The sequence below is a fragment of the Chanodichthys erythropterus genome, chromosome 19 (assembly GCF_024489055.1).
Source record: "Chanodichthys erythropterus isolate Z2021 chromosome 19, ASM2448905v1, whole genome shotgun sequence".
Lineage (NCBI taxonomy): Eukaryota > Metazoa > Chordata > Actinopteri > Cypriniformes > Xenocyprididae > Chanodichthys > Chanodichthys erythropterus.
Genome location: NC_090239.1, coordinates 33,450,399 through 33,466,852, shown reverse-complemented (window position 1 = coordinate 33,466,852; position 16,454 = coordinate 33,450,399). Strand labels below are relative to the sequence as shown.

Below are 16,454 nucleotides of genomic sequence, written 5' to 3'. Positions count from 1 at the left end.
TATCAGTTTTATACTTAAAACATCCTGTTAAATTCCAGATTTACAAGGAGCAGCTGAACACTAGAATAGTGCTTGTCGCCATGGAGACATGGTCAACTCAGAACATGGTTTCTGTTGGCGACGACCCTTTGGTGACTCTCCGTGACTTTATGAAATACAGGAAGGAGAATATCAAAGAGAAGAGTGACGCAGCTCACCTGCTCTCGTATGTTATGCTTCCTTCTTCATATATATGAAACACTCTTTACACGCTTGGTCATTGCATTTGAAACATGCGAATGTAAAAATCAGTTCAGTATAATTAAAGACCCCATGAAATCAACTTTGTTTGTGTTTGTTAGTCTATATGCTAGTGTACTCCAAAAAGTATTTAAAACCTTTCTCTTCCTGAGAAATGGACCAAAAATATGTCATTGTCTCCTGTTTAGTGCCATCTACAATTTGTCTAATAAAATATTCATGAGAATGAGAATATCCTTCCCGATAAAAACTTTTGTTTCAATCGGAAATGTGTCAACAGAGAAAAGAAAATGTGGTTTTTCAAACCATTTCATGGGGCCTGATGTAACGCAGTTGCGTTGCAATTTAATATTGCATGACTTTTTGATAAACAACTCTAAGAAGTTCTAAACCCTCTTTGGAAAAGTGTGTTTTTTGACCCGTAGGGGACGCACATTTCAGAGCAGTCGGAGTGGCACTGCCTACATCGAGGGTATCTGCTCGCCAACACGAGGAGGAGGAGTCAATGAGGTGAGAGCTCAATGGCTAAAACTCAGAGCTACTTTTTGGTAACACTATATCGGTAGTCCACTTTAGACATTCTGCTAACTATAAGTAACCTTGCAACTCTGTGTCAGCTACCAGTCATTAGAGTATTTGTAGACTTAAAGGTCTAATTAGTAGCTTAAAGGTAGTATAGACAATGTTTTTCATAAAACTTTTTGTTATACTGGTTGAAACTCTCTTCACATCCTGATAGCAATCAATAATAGAAGTGGTCTAAATATTAAAAAATGACTATATATCTTCTGTGGAAGTCTCTGGAAAAAGTGTTTGTCCAATCATTGCATTCGGTCCAAATGCAATCTGCCTGTCAACCTATGTATTTCCATACCTCCACGCCCTCTGCTTGCATAGACATCAAACGTCATCAGCGCATTCCATGAAGCTATGCAGAGTTGTAGACAGACAGTCAACAAGCACCACAAACAAACAGCAGCCGCCTTTTTTTACAATTCCTTCTGAACCAAAACGGCAAGCTTATAATGCATTCTTGCCATATCGTAATTATATTGTGACATTCTACTCAGAGTTGTTCACATCCTCAGACTCTGAGTTATTTAAACATTATCAACTGCACAATGAATCAGCAGCAGTTAGGTGGTACAAGTCAGAGCTCTTTAAGTTGTTTGCGTTCATGATTTTTGTGACGTGATTTGAGACAAGGTAATTTAATGCCGTCTCGTGATGCTTTGCTGACTCTGCTCTGGCTGTGTGCATTTATGTGTTTTGGAGGAAGCATGGCTTTGGAGAACGCTCTGAAGGAAGGGTGGGATCTTATCTTCTCAAAGCTAGCTTGCTATTGCTAGCCTCTCTGAAATTGCCTACCCTACCTTTAATAACTGCTAACATTTTATTTTGATGGTCCCCCAACAGACAGATTGGGGGATTCTACTGATTATAAGTAACTTTTCAAGTACATGTCAGCTTATTCTACTAACCCTAACCGTTTTAGCAGGTACATGAATGTTGGGGCAGGAGGGACAAAATCTCTTGTTCCGTCCATCAGGGAATGGGAGGGGAAAGGCGTTGTGTGCAAGCGATACACTCGCCCAGTCACCCATAGTTTTACTTGTTCATACCTGTATCACATGGGACAAAACAGGCTTCACCCGCAAATTTGTAAAATCTTGTAAGAGTATTGGTGCTCTTCAGATGTCTGTTAGAGAGGTGCCATTTGCTAGTGCCGAGGAGGATGCAAAATTTCTAGTCGAATGTGCTCGTAGGGGGCACAGCGCACTTTGGGCTTTGAATGCCGAAGAAATGGCATCCACACTCTAGTTGGGCAGCCTCTGTTTGGAGACAGCTCTCCCCTTCTGCCGTCCCCCATAACAAATGCCAGTTCGGAGTTGGTTCTACTCACGAGCCTTCTAAGAACCAGTTTGCCTTTCCACAGGCTAAAGAGCCACCACAGAGCCAGGTCTTGCGTCACTGTATACGTCTCATATTTCACAGCAAAGCTATCGCTGAAGCGCCAAACATAAACACACCAGGCTCGTTTGAGATGCATCGGCTTCTCGCAAAGCGATCAGCACATGACATCAAAGCTCCGCGAGAATGATCCAAAAGTACAAGGAGTCGTATGCTCTACAAACACTCCCGCGGACCCGCGGCACCCGCCAAATCGGTCTCCGCTGCTCCGATGCATCTCGAACAAGCCTTCTATCAACAATCGCGGATGTTTCACTACTGTTGATGCTCATGGCTTTGCGAACCTACATCGGCATCCAAAAACGGCTCGCCGTAATTTGTATAGACGGAGATTACGATCGAGCTGCTATTAGCTCGATTAGCTGCTATTTCAAAAATGGCGGTCACAAGTTTCTTGTTGGTCACGGTAACCACGCCCCCAGCCCCTGACGCAAGCGGTTCTTACTTCTAGCCCAGCAATGTTTTGGTGCTACTTACGAACCACTGGTTCGGAGCTGGTGCTTTGTGTGTCGAAAGACAAAGAACTGATTTGAAAGTAGGCTCTGGCTCCGAACCAGTACTCAAACTGCCTTGGTGGAAAAGGGGGAAGAGATCCAGCAAAGCTGCAGAGAGGTCCTAGGAGGGAACAAGGTGCGGCAACCTGGTCTTTCACAAAAGGTGCCAACCCATGTTATGACCAGGCTCAGGTCCAGGTCCTATGCTCCACATCAGTGTGAAGCCAATTTTGCTACAGGACACTTAGGCAGCACTTAGACTGATAATCAGGTCGTGCTTCCCTAAGGACTTACCGTCCACTGCAATGTGAAATGCCACTATGGCTGCCACATACCCTTTTAAGGTGGAGGGGACAGCCACCTCCCTAACCTGTTCTGCAGAAAGGAAGCACTGATCCGACTGCGCATCTCTTTGGGTCTTCCCTCCGCAAACAGACACCACTTAAAAGCATACAGGTGCCTTGTAGAGGGAGCTCTGGCTTGAGTGAAAGTGTCTATCACCACCAGTGATAGTCCACTTACGTCTACCATGTCCTGTCCCGGAGACAGACATGGAGGTTCCAAAGATCTATTTGCATAGGCCCCTCGGCCAGCTGTGTGCCAGTGTGTCAGTGTTTCGGTCAGGGAATACTACACCAGACAACGTGAGGATTCCTGGCAAACAAACAAATCTACCTGAGCTTCGCTGAATTGACTCCAAATCAGCTGGACTACCCGGGGATGGAGTCTCCACTCTGCTTGAAGTGCGACAGTGCATCCGCTGATTGAATTCAACTAGGTAATGAGTGGCCCCACAGTGACTTCAGATGCTGCTAACACCAAAGGAGGAGTTGTGACATGTGTAAACCACCTTGGCAATTTATATGCCATCGTCACTGGGTTGTCCATACAGACTGACATATGCTTACCCTGGATCAGTGGCCAAAACCTCCGCAAGGTCAGCAATACAGCCAGCAAATCAAGGCTGTTAATACCAGTGCTGTTGAGGTCCTGTCCAGGATCCTGACATTGTATCCCCATTGCGTATAGTGCTTCATATTGTACGCATCTGTTTTGATCTAGACATTTGTTCTAACGGACCCCTGCCCATAGAAATACAAGTTATGTCTAAAGGCTGAATGAGCGGTTAGAGATTGGTGTTAAAAAACATGTGTTCTGCTGTCCCATGCCCATCTCAGGACTCTAGTCTGAAGCCAGCGCTTATGTGGTCTCCCATGCATCAATCCAAATGGAGCAACTCCACACAGAGAAAATGAGAGTTCTGCAGGGAGAGCTTGCTTGCTTCCCAGTTGACCCGAAACATCTACCTGGCTGAGGTGTCTTAGCACCAGGCCTCTGTATACATGCAGTAGATCCCGAGAGAGTGCTAGTATTAGCCAGTCATTGAGGTAATTTGAGAATGCAAATAACCACTTCCCTGAGCAGGGCTCCAAGGGCAGCCTCCACGCACACTGCAGAAGCGATCGTGGCTGTCTGATGGAGACAGGTGTTGACCGCATCCAGAAATACATGGGCAAAAAAGCATGTGTAAAAAGACATTCTTCATCCATGTTTGCTCTTTTAGAGGAAATCTCTCTTTCATAGAGAAACACTCTGTTTGAGAATATTTTCTTTTGGAAATTTTCTCTTGCTTGTTGAAGCTCCCATGGGAACTCTCTTGCACATATCTGTGCGCATGGGAGAGAGAACTGTTGAAGTGCGCCATAGGAATCCAACACATAGGAATGTTCTAGGCTCCGAAATACAAATCTGAATGAGTGGATGCATGCCATGTCGTTTTATACCCCTACGTCCAGGGGAGTGGCATGCAAATTCCACTCGTCAATTCTCATTGGCCTTTTCTGAAATATCAGAGGTGTTTGGGGCTCCCAAGTGTTACCCCTAGTGTCACTTCATTGACACAACGTCGAAATGAGTGACAGATAGAGAACCCTACTTTCTTATTACACATTATTGGTGTTACTATGCCTGATTTATCAGTGCACTTTTTTCCAAAGAAAAAAGTTCTTAATCAAATAACTGACTGCAAGCTTGCTTTTAAATATGGCTCCATTCTGGGATTGAATGGCTTTTCACTATCCATTAAATAAATTTATGCTAAAAGATAAAATTTTAAAAAAGTCCCACCTTATACTCTTTGTAATGTTGTGTATTCTGTGTCTTATATATATATATGTATATCGTTATGGACGTTAAATGGATTGAGAATGCAGTTTCCTTTTGAATTTTAGGTGAATTAATGTTTGCATTTTTTATGTTAATGCATTGATTTGCTCCAGTCCCATCTTAATTTACAGAGACAAATATAAGTAATCCATTAGTTAGTTGATTACCCAGAGAAATGTATACACTGTTTCATTATTTGAGCAGCCTGACAAAGTAAATATGTGGGGGGGGGGGGTTTGTTTGTTTGTTGTTTGTTTGTTGTTTGTTTTTTGTTTTTTTAAGATTATTGGGTCAGCATCGCTTTATAGATTTACTAATTGATTAAGGTCAGTACATTACAGACCATTTAGAACACTATTTATTTAGAACACTATTATAAATAACTTTAATATGTGCTCTGAATTATTATTTTCTTTTTATTTTAACACAATATTTTCATAGATTGTGTTTTCCCTTATCAAATCAAAGTCATCACAAAATGATGAGGACTCATGCTGATTTTGTCCAAACCACACTTTGCCTAGGGTGTTTCCAAATGTTTGGAGGGCACTGTATATCCATTTGTTTTGCAGTTTTGCTTGGTGCTAATAGAGGCATAAATTACACATTTCACATATAACCTCTGGTCTCACCAGGGGGATTGTCTATAATAAGCATACTGTTGCTTTGCATTAAAGCAAGTGCTAAATGAGTGCTAACATACCATTTGTGTGTTTGTCAGTACGGAAATGTGGGACCTATGGCTATCACCTTGTGTCAGAGTTTAGGACAGAACCTTGGAATGATGTGGAACAAAGACCGTGCTACTGCAGGTAACCATACTTCCACACCTGACAAAATACAACAAAAAAGGGGGACTGTTGTTTTAATGAATGTGTGTGTGTCTGTATGTATGATAGGAGACTGTAGATGTCCAGATCCGTGGTTAGGGTGCATCATGGAGGATACTGGGTGAGTCAAGTTTTTGGGCCTTTGTGTAAGTACATTTTTATTGCAACATTCATGCCAGAAACTTTCACTATGCAAGTGCACAAGCTCAGTCACAAATGTTTGGCAAATGGATTGCAAGCATGAGGTCCTATTGTGTATGATAGGAATTCTTGTCAAGCAAAATTCAGAATTTAAGAATTGGCTCCTTTTTGAATTGACCATAACTTGAAGAGGAATTTACTGAATTTCAATTCAAAGAAATTCAGCAGGTAAAGCATCCTGGAAGTGTTCGCCCACCACTAAATTACATTTGTATCATTATTTCTGTCCCTAAGGCCTATAAACCTATAAAACTTCAAATTATTTTGCAAACAAGGCTTTATCAAGTTTTTTCTTTACTGTAACCTCAGTACTCAAGTTGGTGATAGACATCAATTGTCTAGTTACTTTAAAGATTGCTAGCTAACTTACTCTGGAATATTCTTTTTAAAATTTCTTTACGATGGAGAGTATTTTTCAAGTCATTTCAAGTAAATAGTTTGTTTCTGTAGCACAACTGGTAGAGCATGGCACTAAAATAGATTTAAGAATAGATTTGATTCCCAGGATAACTCATAATGTACCTTGATTGCACTGTGAAGGCCAATTCACACTGCATTGACAGACACCAACCAATGGTGGCAGTCACAAGTTTACAGTATGTCACTTTTTCAAGACCTGACAAATGCAAATTCAGCATGTTTAATCGGTGAAATTTAGAGCCAATCAACGCCAACAGATACTGACAGGAGTGACTCACTGATCCGACAAAACGACTGTGCCTCATGTTAATGCAGTGTGAATTGGCCTCAAGTTGCTTTGGATAAAAGTGTCTGTCAAATACAGATTACATTTTGCTGTTCCTTCTCAAATAGTTTTACACACTGTTTCCATGTAAGGGTAAATGAACAGTATTAATTGTATTATGTGATCCTGACAGATACTATCTACCCAGAAAGTTTTCACGGTGCAGTATAGAGGAGTACATTCAGTTCCTCCAGCAAGGAGGAGGGAGCTGCCTCTTCAATAAACCTAACAAGGTTTGTCTGGAACATCCACAAAAAAGCCCCACCTCCCCATAGCACCACAGACATCAAACTGCCCCCTCTTAAGGCTCAGGTGTACTTCATTTTCTGCATTCCGCTCCATCTCATACATAGTTGAGTGCACAAGCCTTTCTAAGTATACTCCTTTGACCGTGAGAGAGTGTAGAGACAGATTCTAGTGGGCCTTTTTAAGCACTCAAATCACTTGCACATGCTCTTTTGTCTGCTCACAAGTCTGTGTGGACACACACATCTGGCTGTATGCGGATGTGTGCACAGACATGAGCAAACTGTGTTGATAACGCAATTAAATCACTCTCTGCGAGCCAGAGCAGAAAACTGACAAGGGAAGTATACATTAGGCTTTAGAGCTTAGCACACTCCCATACAAATACTTGATGTCACAAGGTGAGTCCACAGTCTTGGATGGGCCTCTATCTGGGGCTGCTTTTCCCAGAACCATCCAAAATTTACTTAGGCTAACAATGCTTCTGGGCTTCTGGTAGTAACTTTCTGGCTGCATTTAACATGTTAGTTGGACATGGTAAGCCATGCCTGAGATCCATTCAAAAAACTGCTCCCGCACTGGAAATTGGCCGGCAAAAGCCATGGACCACTCTGCTGCTTTCAGAGTTGGACAAAGTACCTCTGCTTTGCTTCCAGTGGAACATCTAGCTGTAGTGATCTCTTGTCCAAACATGAGGGATGTTGGGGTGTATTTTCTGGATTCCTGCACTGTCAAACAAAATTAATTGCCCACAGGACCCAGACGAGGTAGTGGGCCCAGTCATGCTGTTGTTCAACCAAGATGCCAAGCTAGATGGTTAGGGTACAGTTGAAATGCTCTACCAGTCCATCACTTTGGGAGTGCAGGGGAATGGTGTAGGATTCCCTGGCTTCAAGCTCTTGATAGACCTCTCATGAACACCTGTACTTTAAATTTCCTCCTCTGGACACTGTGCAACTCTTCAAATACTCTGAGTGTTACTGGGAAGGGGGCCAGGATGTCCAGCCCTACAGTATATGCTTCAATGGTGACCCACTCTGAACTGTTGATGTGGGGCATGTGAGCGCTGAGTTGGTCCCTTTTGGGATATGCAGAGATCACAGCAGTAGACAAATTATTCTGTATTTTGAAGGCACCAGAGTCTGTAAAAATGTCCAAAGGGGTTTCACAGTATCTTGGACACTCCTGCTCTTACAGAGTACCTTGTAATGGCCAGTACAAATTATGCAAAAATTTGTGCCACTTATGGCACATTGCATTCTCTGAAAAAAAGCACCTCACCCCCAACAACAGACATCAATAATTATATGAAGTAGCTTGTATTTACCTACGTTTACCATGTAGCTTATATGCAATTGGCTCCTTCCTTTAAAGGATATATTTTATGTTAATTGATAGATAGGCTGAAACATTTTTTGTGTAGCTTGCTTAACACTGCATATTTATTATAAGTATCTGGCAGTGACATGATATTTTCTGTCACTGCAGTTGTTGGATCCTCCTGAATGTGGCAATGGTTTTGTGGAACAGGGAGAAGAATGTGACTGTGGCTCTCAAGTGGTGGGTGACACAAATTTCCTTTAAAAATCCATCAAAACAGAAATCATTCTCTAAGTATTCATTAGTTAAATCTGCAACATGCTTTGAAGTGTGCTAGTATAAGAGAACAGGAAGATGACCATTGCAATGCTTTGATAAGCTAACGGTTTGTTTTTATTGGTTGTGCACTCTTGTAGGATTGCTCTCGTGCTGGGGGTGCATGCTGTAAAAAATGCACTTTGACTCATGATGCAATGTGTAGCAATGGACTCTGTTGTAGTCGTTGCAAGGTAAGTGGTGTTAGAAATGTTCACCCCTTAAAATGTTTTCTGTCATCATCTATTCACCCTTATGACATGACCGAAGGATGTCAGTTCTTTCCCCTGCCTTCAGCCTAGGATAGGCTCCAAGACCCTTCAGAGGTTGTATAAGGAAGTGTATCAAACTCCAAAAAGGACTAAATGACCATCATAATGGTGGTTTTTGTTCTGTTTTAGGTCTTGGTCCTTGGTCATTAAGCATCATAAAAGTTGTCTATAATCAAAGTGGATCTACCGGGGTTGCCACCCTAAGAAAAAGCACTGTCAATCCAGAATTATCCCTGTATAAAATAAAAATGTAAGCAGTGCTTCTTGTATTGCTTCAATTCAAGCATAACACAAAATAATGGCCAAAAAAAACATTTCTATAAATTGTCCTAGCGGGTTGTACATGCATGCAGTGCAGACAGTGTAGTCAGCTACATTCTTGCAATTCATTTATGTGTATAGTCTATAGGTATGCGCGTTTTAATGTGTATTCCATGCGAAATGGAATCATTTTGATAACGTTTTATCTATACATAGTGAAAGGAAAGGGAAGCAGGCCTTTGCAGGGTTAGTTGACACTTCAGGGCTGCGTTGTCGTCGTGTCTAGGCGCAGGTCCTTCATCTCATCTGGATACGGCCTGAATCTGGCAGACTACGGTAAACCTCAGGATAAACCGAGAGAGACTAAGTTTAGCGTAGACGGCATTCTTCTTATGATGTACTGAGTACATCAGGTGTTATGGAAAGTGTTCCTGGATTCTGCTGACCTAATGTATGCAGCCTAACAATTTACATGATTTGAATTATAGAAGTAAATAATGTGTTGTGTATGCCAGGTTGAAGAGATGTGTTTTTAGAGGTCCCCTGAGAAATCTAATCCCATCTGGATAGGTTATGTCTGGGATTCCATATTGTTTGGCAAGCAGATTTTGCGATTCTCCGCCTGCTACACTTTCATCATGGATATAGGCCTTTAAATAAAAAAAAATGAATCAATAGGACCACGAAACTAATAGCAGAGTTCGGTAAGAATCTAATCTTAATTAACTAGATTGAAAAGTTTGAAAAACACATTTATGCTGACTTGTTTTAATTTAAAGTCTTGTTTAAAAATATAAAATAGTTTGAAGTAAGGTCAGAATAGATGTTCTGTGTGTTTGCTTACGTGTTGCTAGGTGGTTGTTTGGATATCCTGGGTGGTTGCAAACTTGCAATCCTTTTGCTATGCAGTTGCTGGGGTCTTGCTACAGTATACTGTATGGTTGCTAGGGTGCTCTGACTGAACTTCCATAACATCCATTTCCCCTCTAATTAATAACCAAAAACTCAAACATTGTTTGCTGACTAATCCAGGCACAGTGCTTTGATATTTTGATAGGCTATTTCTTTCTAATGTTAGCAAGCTCAAAAGTTTTTGTTGCTCTTAAACTTGATTTATATCATCCAAGTAGCCTTAACCTATGTAATATTAAGAAAATAATTTGTATTCTGTATGTAATACACTGTAAAAAAAAAAAATAATAATAATAATTTTTAAAAAAATGCCAGGAATTTCAAGAATTTAATTGTATTATTTTACAATAAATTACCGTAGTCAGAAATTTACTGTAAAAGTAATGCATGCTGCATCATTTTCTTATGAATTACTGTTAATCAACAACAAAATGGTGCTTGCATAACAGTAATTCACTGATCTGCTCTTTTACTGTGAATTCACATTATAAAGCTGTCTTTAACCATGCCACTGTAAGAAATTATATTGTTTAACACTGTAATTGTTTTGAAGTCCCCATAATGGTGATTAGTGTTTATTTGGGATCTTGGACCTTGTATACAGTGCCCTCCACAAATATTGGCACCCTTAGTAAATATGAGCAAAGGCGGCTCTGAAAATAAATCTGCATTGTTTATTCCTTTTGCTCTTTCATTAAAAAAAATCACAAAATTCTAACCTTTCATCAAAGTAAAAGTGGGGGGAAACTCACATTATGAAAAATGTTTTTCTCCAATACATGTTGGCCACAATTATTGGCACCCCTAGAAATTCTTATATAATTATAGAAATTCTAGTATATTCCCATTCATTTTCCCTTTTTTTTTTTTAAGCACACCAGGGTGACTAGGAGCATGAAATCGTCTAGCCATGACTTCCTGTTCCACAGGATTACAAATATGTGTAAACACAAAGGCCAAATTCCCTTAATGATTCATCACAATGAGAAAAACCAAAGAATATAGTTCTGATGTGCAGCAGAAGATTGTTGAGCTTCACAAAATAGAAAATCGCTATAAGAAAAAAGCTAACGCATTGAAAATCCCCATTTCCACCATCAGGACAATAATTAAGAACTTCCAATCAACTAAAAATGTTACAAATCTGCCTGGAAGAGGACGTGTGTCTAAATCATCCTAATGCGCGGTGAGGAGGAAAGGTTGAGTGGACAAAGACTCTCCAAGGATCACAGCTGGAGAATTGCAGAGATTAGTTGAGTCTTGAGTCTCAGAAAGCCTAAAAAAAGCACCTACATCCCCACAAGTTGTTCGGGAGGGTTTCAAGTAAAATCCTCTGCTCTCATCCAGAAACAATCTCCAGCATATTCAGTTGTCAGACAAGACTGGGACTTCAAAAAGGACCTGGTTCTATGGTCAGATGAAACTAAAAAAAGAGCTTTTTGGCAGCAAACCCACCAGATGGGTTTGGTGCACACATGGATAAAAAGTACCCATGCCCACGGTTAAATATACTGCTGGATCTTTAATGTTGTGGGCCTATTTTTCTGCTGGAGGTCCTGGACATCTTGTTTAGTTACATGGCATCATGGATTCTATCAAATACTAACAGATAAAAAAATCAAAACCTGACCGCTTCTGCTAGATATCCAATAATGGGCCGTGATTGGATCTTCCATCGAGACAATGATCCAAAACAAACATCAAAACCAACACAAAATATAGCACAAAATGAAGCTTTTGCCATGGCCATCCCAGTCCCCTGACCTGATCCCTAAAGAAAATGAGTGAAGTGAACTGAAGAGAAGCACCACCAACATGGAGCTGGGAATCTGAAGGATCTGGAGAGATTCTGTATGAAGGAATGGTCTCTGATATCTTGTCATGTGTTCTCCAAACTCATCAGGCATTTTAGAAGAAGACTTAGAGCTGTTATCTTTGGAAAAGGATGTTGCAATAATTTGGTGCCAATAATTGGCATAATTTGGTACCCCCCCCCCCCCCCCATTTTCAATTGTTTTACTTCAATGATAGTTTAAAAATTTTGTGCATTTTTTTGAATGAAATATCAAAAGGATAAACAATGCAGATTTATTTTCACAGCTGCCTTTGCTCATATTTACTAAGGGTGCCAATAATTGTGGAGGGCACTGTATTCTTATTCAAATTTCTGATCTCGCCAAGTCCTGAAGTGTGTCAAATGAAAACATTTGTTAAAACTATGACAAGCTTGAATATAAAATAAACTGTTCGGCTGATTTTAAGTTAGTCAAACTATTCTTAACATGAACATGAAGATTTTATTTGAACATTATTTCAGCATGAAGATTTACCAATATCTTATTTCAAATTCATAACCATTTGTAGATGGATCTCTTACAATAGTGAAGAAACTGCTGGAATACATCTTTGAAAGATGTGACATCATCTTGCAACACAATTTTTCTTTTAATAAGCATAATCTATTCATGCTGCATTGCATGTTGGGTACCTTCATAGTACATATGCACTGTAGAAATACAGTATAATATTGTTTACAGTAATTTTTGTGTTTTCTATTATTGTAAACTCACAGTAAAACCATGCTTTTTTACAGTACAATTATAAAACCTTTAACATGAAATTTGTGAGAGCACAGTTTGATGTCTTAGTGTGAAATTACTGCAGTTATTACCCTGGAAAATAATGTAATTTCACACCTAAAACTTTTAACAGTGTAATGATACAAACTCATTTTGAGTTTAGACATTTAGAATCTGATTTGTTGCCCTGGATATTGACATTTTTGTTATTTATTCTTAATTCTTTTTAAACAGTATAGATAATTTCTTTGTGGTATAATGAAACTATTTTGCATATTCATGAACACAAATGTGTATGTAATGTGTATATTGTGTTGTTGGTTCTGTCATGTTTGCCTGTGTTTGCCTGATTGTTACATTCCAATCACCTGTTGTTCAGTTAATTAACTTGTTTGTCCCTGTGTATTTATACACCTTGTGTTCCTGTAGTCTTTGTCTTGTCTATGTCAATGTTAATGTCTTGTTATATCTGTTTCCCTGAGTGTTCCTGAGTATTTTTGTATTAAAGACTGTTTATTTAGTTTGTTCCAGTGCTTAATTCTGAGCAACCACCCGTGACAGTGTATGTTAGGCCATATATGTACAAAAACTATGCACGAGCATTTGTTTTGGGGTTGCCACTCCTCATAGTCCTCATGACACTCCTATGCCACCCTATAAATAACTTACTAGATCTGCCACTGGTGTAAATGGTAATGTAGTAATGTTTCTGTCTCTGTCAGTATCAGCTCTCTCTGTTTGAATGACAGCTGTCAGTTCATTTTCCTCCCACCAAGTTTATTTTCCACATTAATCACAATATGAATCACTAGTTAAAATATTTGGTATCAATCCTATATGTGAGGATTGATCCTCTCGATACACCAGTATCACAAGTATTTACACTAATTTTCACCTGCGTGTCTTAATCTTTGAGATTAGCACATTACAGAAAGGATCAAAAATAGGTAGCCAGACAAAGCTTGAAACACTGGAGCGCCCTGTGGTCTCCCAAAGAGAAGCATGTGGAGGTGAGTGAGGCTGATCATAGTGGACTGTCCTCTTTTGGCTGCTCTCTTTCACTTTGTGGAGCTGGTGAGTGGAATCTAGATAGAGTGGTCATATACTGTAACACTAGCTGAAGTATGCCAGAAAGGGAAAAAACAAATGCTGTGTTAATTGCGTTACATATTTTTAATGTGTATAAATAATATACTGACATGTATATTTACATGTTTTCTTTAAAAGAACCAGAGTGATTTGTTTGAGATCGGGCTACACTGGCTGCATTGCATGTTTTTGATTCAATTCATTGGAGTGCCACTGCTGTAAATCAGTCCAAGAAAATGCTTACATTTATATTTTATACATTGGGATATCAATCTCTTTTTTTTGTCACCCCAGTAGATCTACTCCTGTATCAGTTGATCTGGTTAACAAAACAGCCTGAATGATTCATTCACATATCAGACTCTATTCTGTTAGGTGACTCCATTATCCAGTCACACTGGTTCTTGAGCTGTGCACTCTCTGGAGAGGGGAGGCTTATGTGAATAATATTTTTTTTCACATTTTTGTGTTTCTTACACAAAAAATATTGTTTAGATGACTTTTCATTTTCAAAGGGACAAATCCTAAGTCACCAGTCAAAAACTTTTTTTTGTTGCTGTATTAATTTATATTAATTTTGTATAGTTTTGTTGTGTATTAAACTCACTGAATGACTGTGTGTTGCAGTATGAGCAGAGAGGAGTGGTCTGCAGGGATGCAGTGAATGACTGTGATGTACCGGAAACATGCACTGGCGATTCGAGTAAAGTAATGATACATTTATATAAAATCATCATCATCATAATAATCCTAATAATGTAAGAAGTTTACATATGCTTCTCATTAATTTCTCAAACAGTGTCCACATAATGTCCACAAACTGGATGGTTACATGTGCAATGCTGGACTGGTAAAATATTCTGTTTTTCTATCTAATAAGAACAGGTTTCTTACTACAATAGTACAGTAGTAAGCATTGTTGTAGGGCTGCAATGATTAATCGTTTGCAAAATAAAAGTCTGTGTTTACGTAAAATATATGTGTATGTTCTGTGTATAATAATTATGTATATATAAACACACACACATACAGGTATAAAGTTTAGAAATATATGCATGTATTATAAATATATATATTTATATATATTTTATATTTCATATAAACAAATATTTTATATATAAATATAACATTTTTCTTAAATATATACATGAATGAGTGTGTATTTATATATACGTAATTATTATACACAGAACATACATATATATTACGTAAACACAGACTTTAATCGCGATTAATCGTTTGCAAAATAAAACGTTGCAGCCCTACGTTGCTGCTGTATTTTGTTTGCATGATTTAGTGCAGAACACTGGCAGACTTATCTTTTAAAACTATCATGTGCTGGCTGATTTGGCAGTAATCTTGGCCTTAGTTACATTTAGAGGTGTGTAAATGCATAAGTGTTCAGTTCCCGATGTAGTTAATTGTAGAAATGTGGTGTTTACACTATGCATTAGTCATTATTCATTTATCCCACAAGCAATTTTCTCCAAAAACAAAGTAGTTTCTGACCTGAAGTGTGATCTCAGCCTTTCTGCACCCATGAGGCTACTGTTATTAGGCTACTGTCTGTGTGTGTGTGTGTGTGTGTGTGTGTGTGTGTGTGTGTGTGTGTGTGTGTGTGTGTGTGTGTTTGTGTGTATACTATCAGCTGATGTACTCTCTTCTGGCTCTCTCAGGGCCGCTGCTATGGGGGCCGCTGTAAGACAAGGGATGCCCAGTGTCTGGCGCTCTGGGGCCACAGTGAGTAATATTGTACAGTATATGTTTAAAAACCCCAAAACAAGTAATGAATATTAAGTACAGATGTAGACATTATGGTTGATTTTTTTTGTTAGTATAAATCTGTACTGTTTTGATTTTTTGTTTGTTTGTTTGTTTTTAGAATAGCGTTTGAAATTAAATCTCCAGTCTTGAATTTTACATGCTTCAAGTAATGCTTCCTCAGGAATTAAAAAAATAATAATTACAAAACTGTTTCATCAATTTGTGCACTTCTTACAGTAGTTCCTTCCCATAACTTTTTAATTAAGACACTTTTTTGGCGACTTTCTGCACAACAATCCAGTTAATGATGACTCCTTGTACGATCACTGCAGCACTCATTTTATTTGAAGATTTGGGCTGTGGTTGTTGTAGAAAATGTAATGATAGAGAAGCAGCAACTGGACTGTGCCTACATGCATAAACCGAATCAGACAGGTTATCAACAAAATTGTCTGAATTTGTCAGATGATTGTCTCCTGGTTACTTGATAATCAGATATTGGTTTGTGTGACATTGAATGATGTCTGTGATTGCCCAGTTAATTTTAAATTAGTGCAATGAATCATTTTACAAATTATTTTTAAAGTGCCCCTATTATGCTTTTTTTGGATATTACCTTTTCATGTAGTAATACAGCTTGTGAATGTAAAAGGTCTGCAAAGTTTCAAAGATGGACAAATCTAGTTACTGTCTTCCAGAAGAAAGAACCGATGTTGAACTGCCTGAAACAAGTCATCAGTAATGCTAGTCAGACTTCCAGTGCAAACTTACATAGGTTTGGAACAAATTTACATAATGCTTGTGTGTGGTCTTCAAAAACCGCTTTTCCAATGTTGGGCCAGTGTGAGCCAGGGGCCAGGGCTCGAGCCGCATGGCCAAATCAAGCTGTTTTTCCACTGTTGTGCCAGTAGCCCCGCAGTGCTACCCTAAAACCCACCTTTAACACGTAGAACATCACACAACCCCAACATTTACCAGCATGGTGCTAGCTGACTGAAAACTAGCTAGAGCATGACAGAAATGTCTTTACTTAAAGACAGAATCAATAT

General features: G+C 39.2%; 1 protein-coding gene across 2 annotated transcripts in view; it reads left to right on the top strand.

The window, feature by feature from the left end:
• adam11 (ADAM metallopeptidase domain 11) overlaps window positions 1-16,454 on the top strand; it is a 55,652-nt gene that overhangs the window by 23,842 nt on the left and 15,356 nt on the right. For both annotated transcript variants that reach the window (XM_067368953.1, XM_067368952.1), the window contains exons 11-20: window positions 39-205; window positions 666-750; window positions 5,593-5,683; window positions 5,771-5,822; window positions 6,781-6,880; window positions 8,382-8,453; window positions 8,630-8,722; window positions 14,269-14,349; window positions 14,441-14,491; window positions 15,318-15,381. In XM_067368953.1, coding sequence (XP_067225054.1) covers window positions 39-205; window positions 666-750; window positions 5,593-5,683; window positions 5,771-5,822; window positions 6,781-6,880; window positions 8,382-8,453; window positions 8,630-8,722; window positions 14,269-14,349; window positions 14,441-14,491; window positions 15,318-15,381 — 856 coding nt within the window. The remainder of the gene's footprint in view (window positions 1-38; window positions 206-665; window positions 751-5,592; window positions 5,684-5,770; window positions 5,823-6,780; window positions 6,881-8,381; window positions 8,454-8,629; window positions 8,723-14,268; window positions 14,350-14,440; window positions 14,492-15,317; window positions 15,382-16,454) is intronic.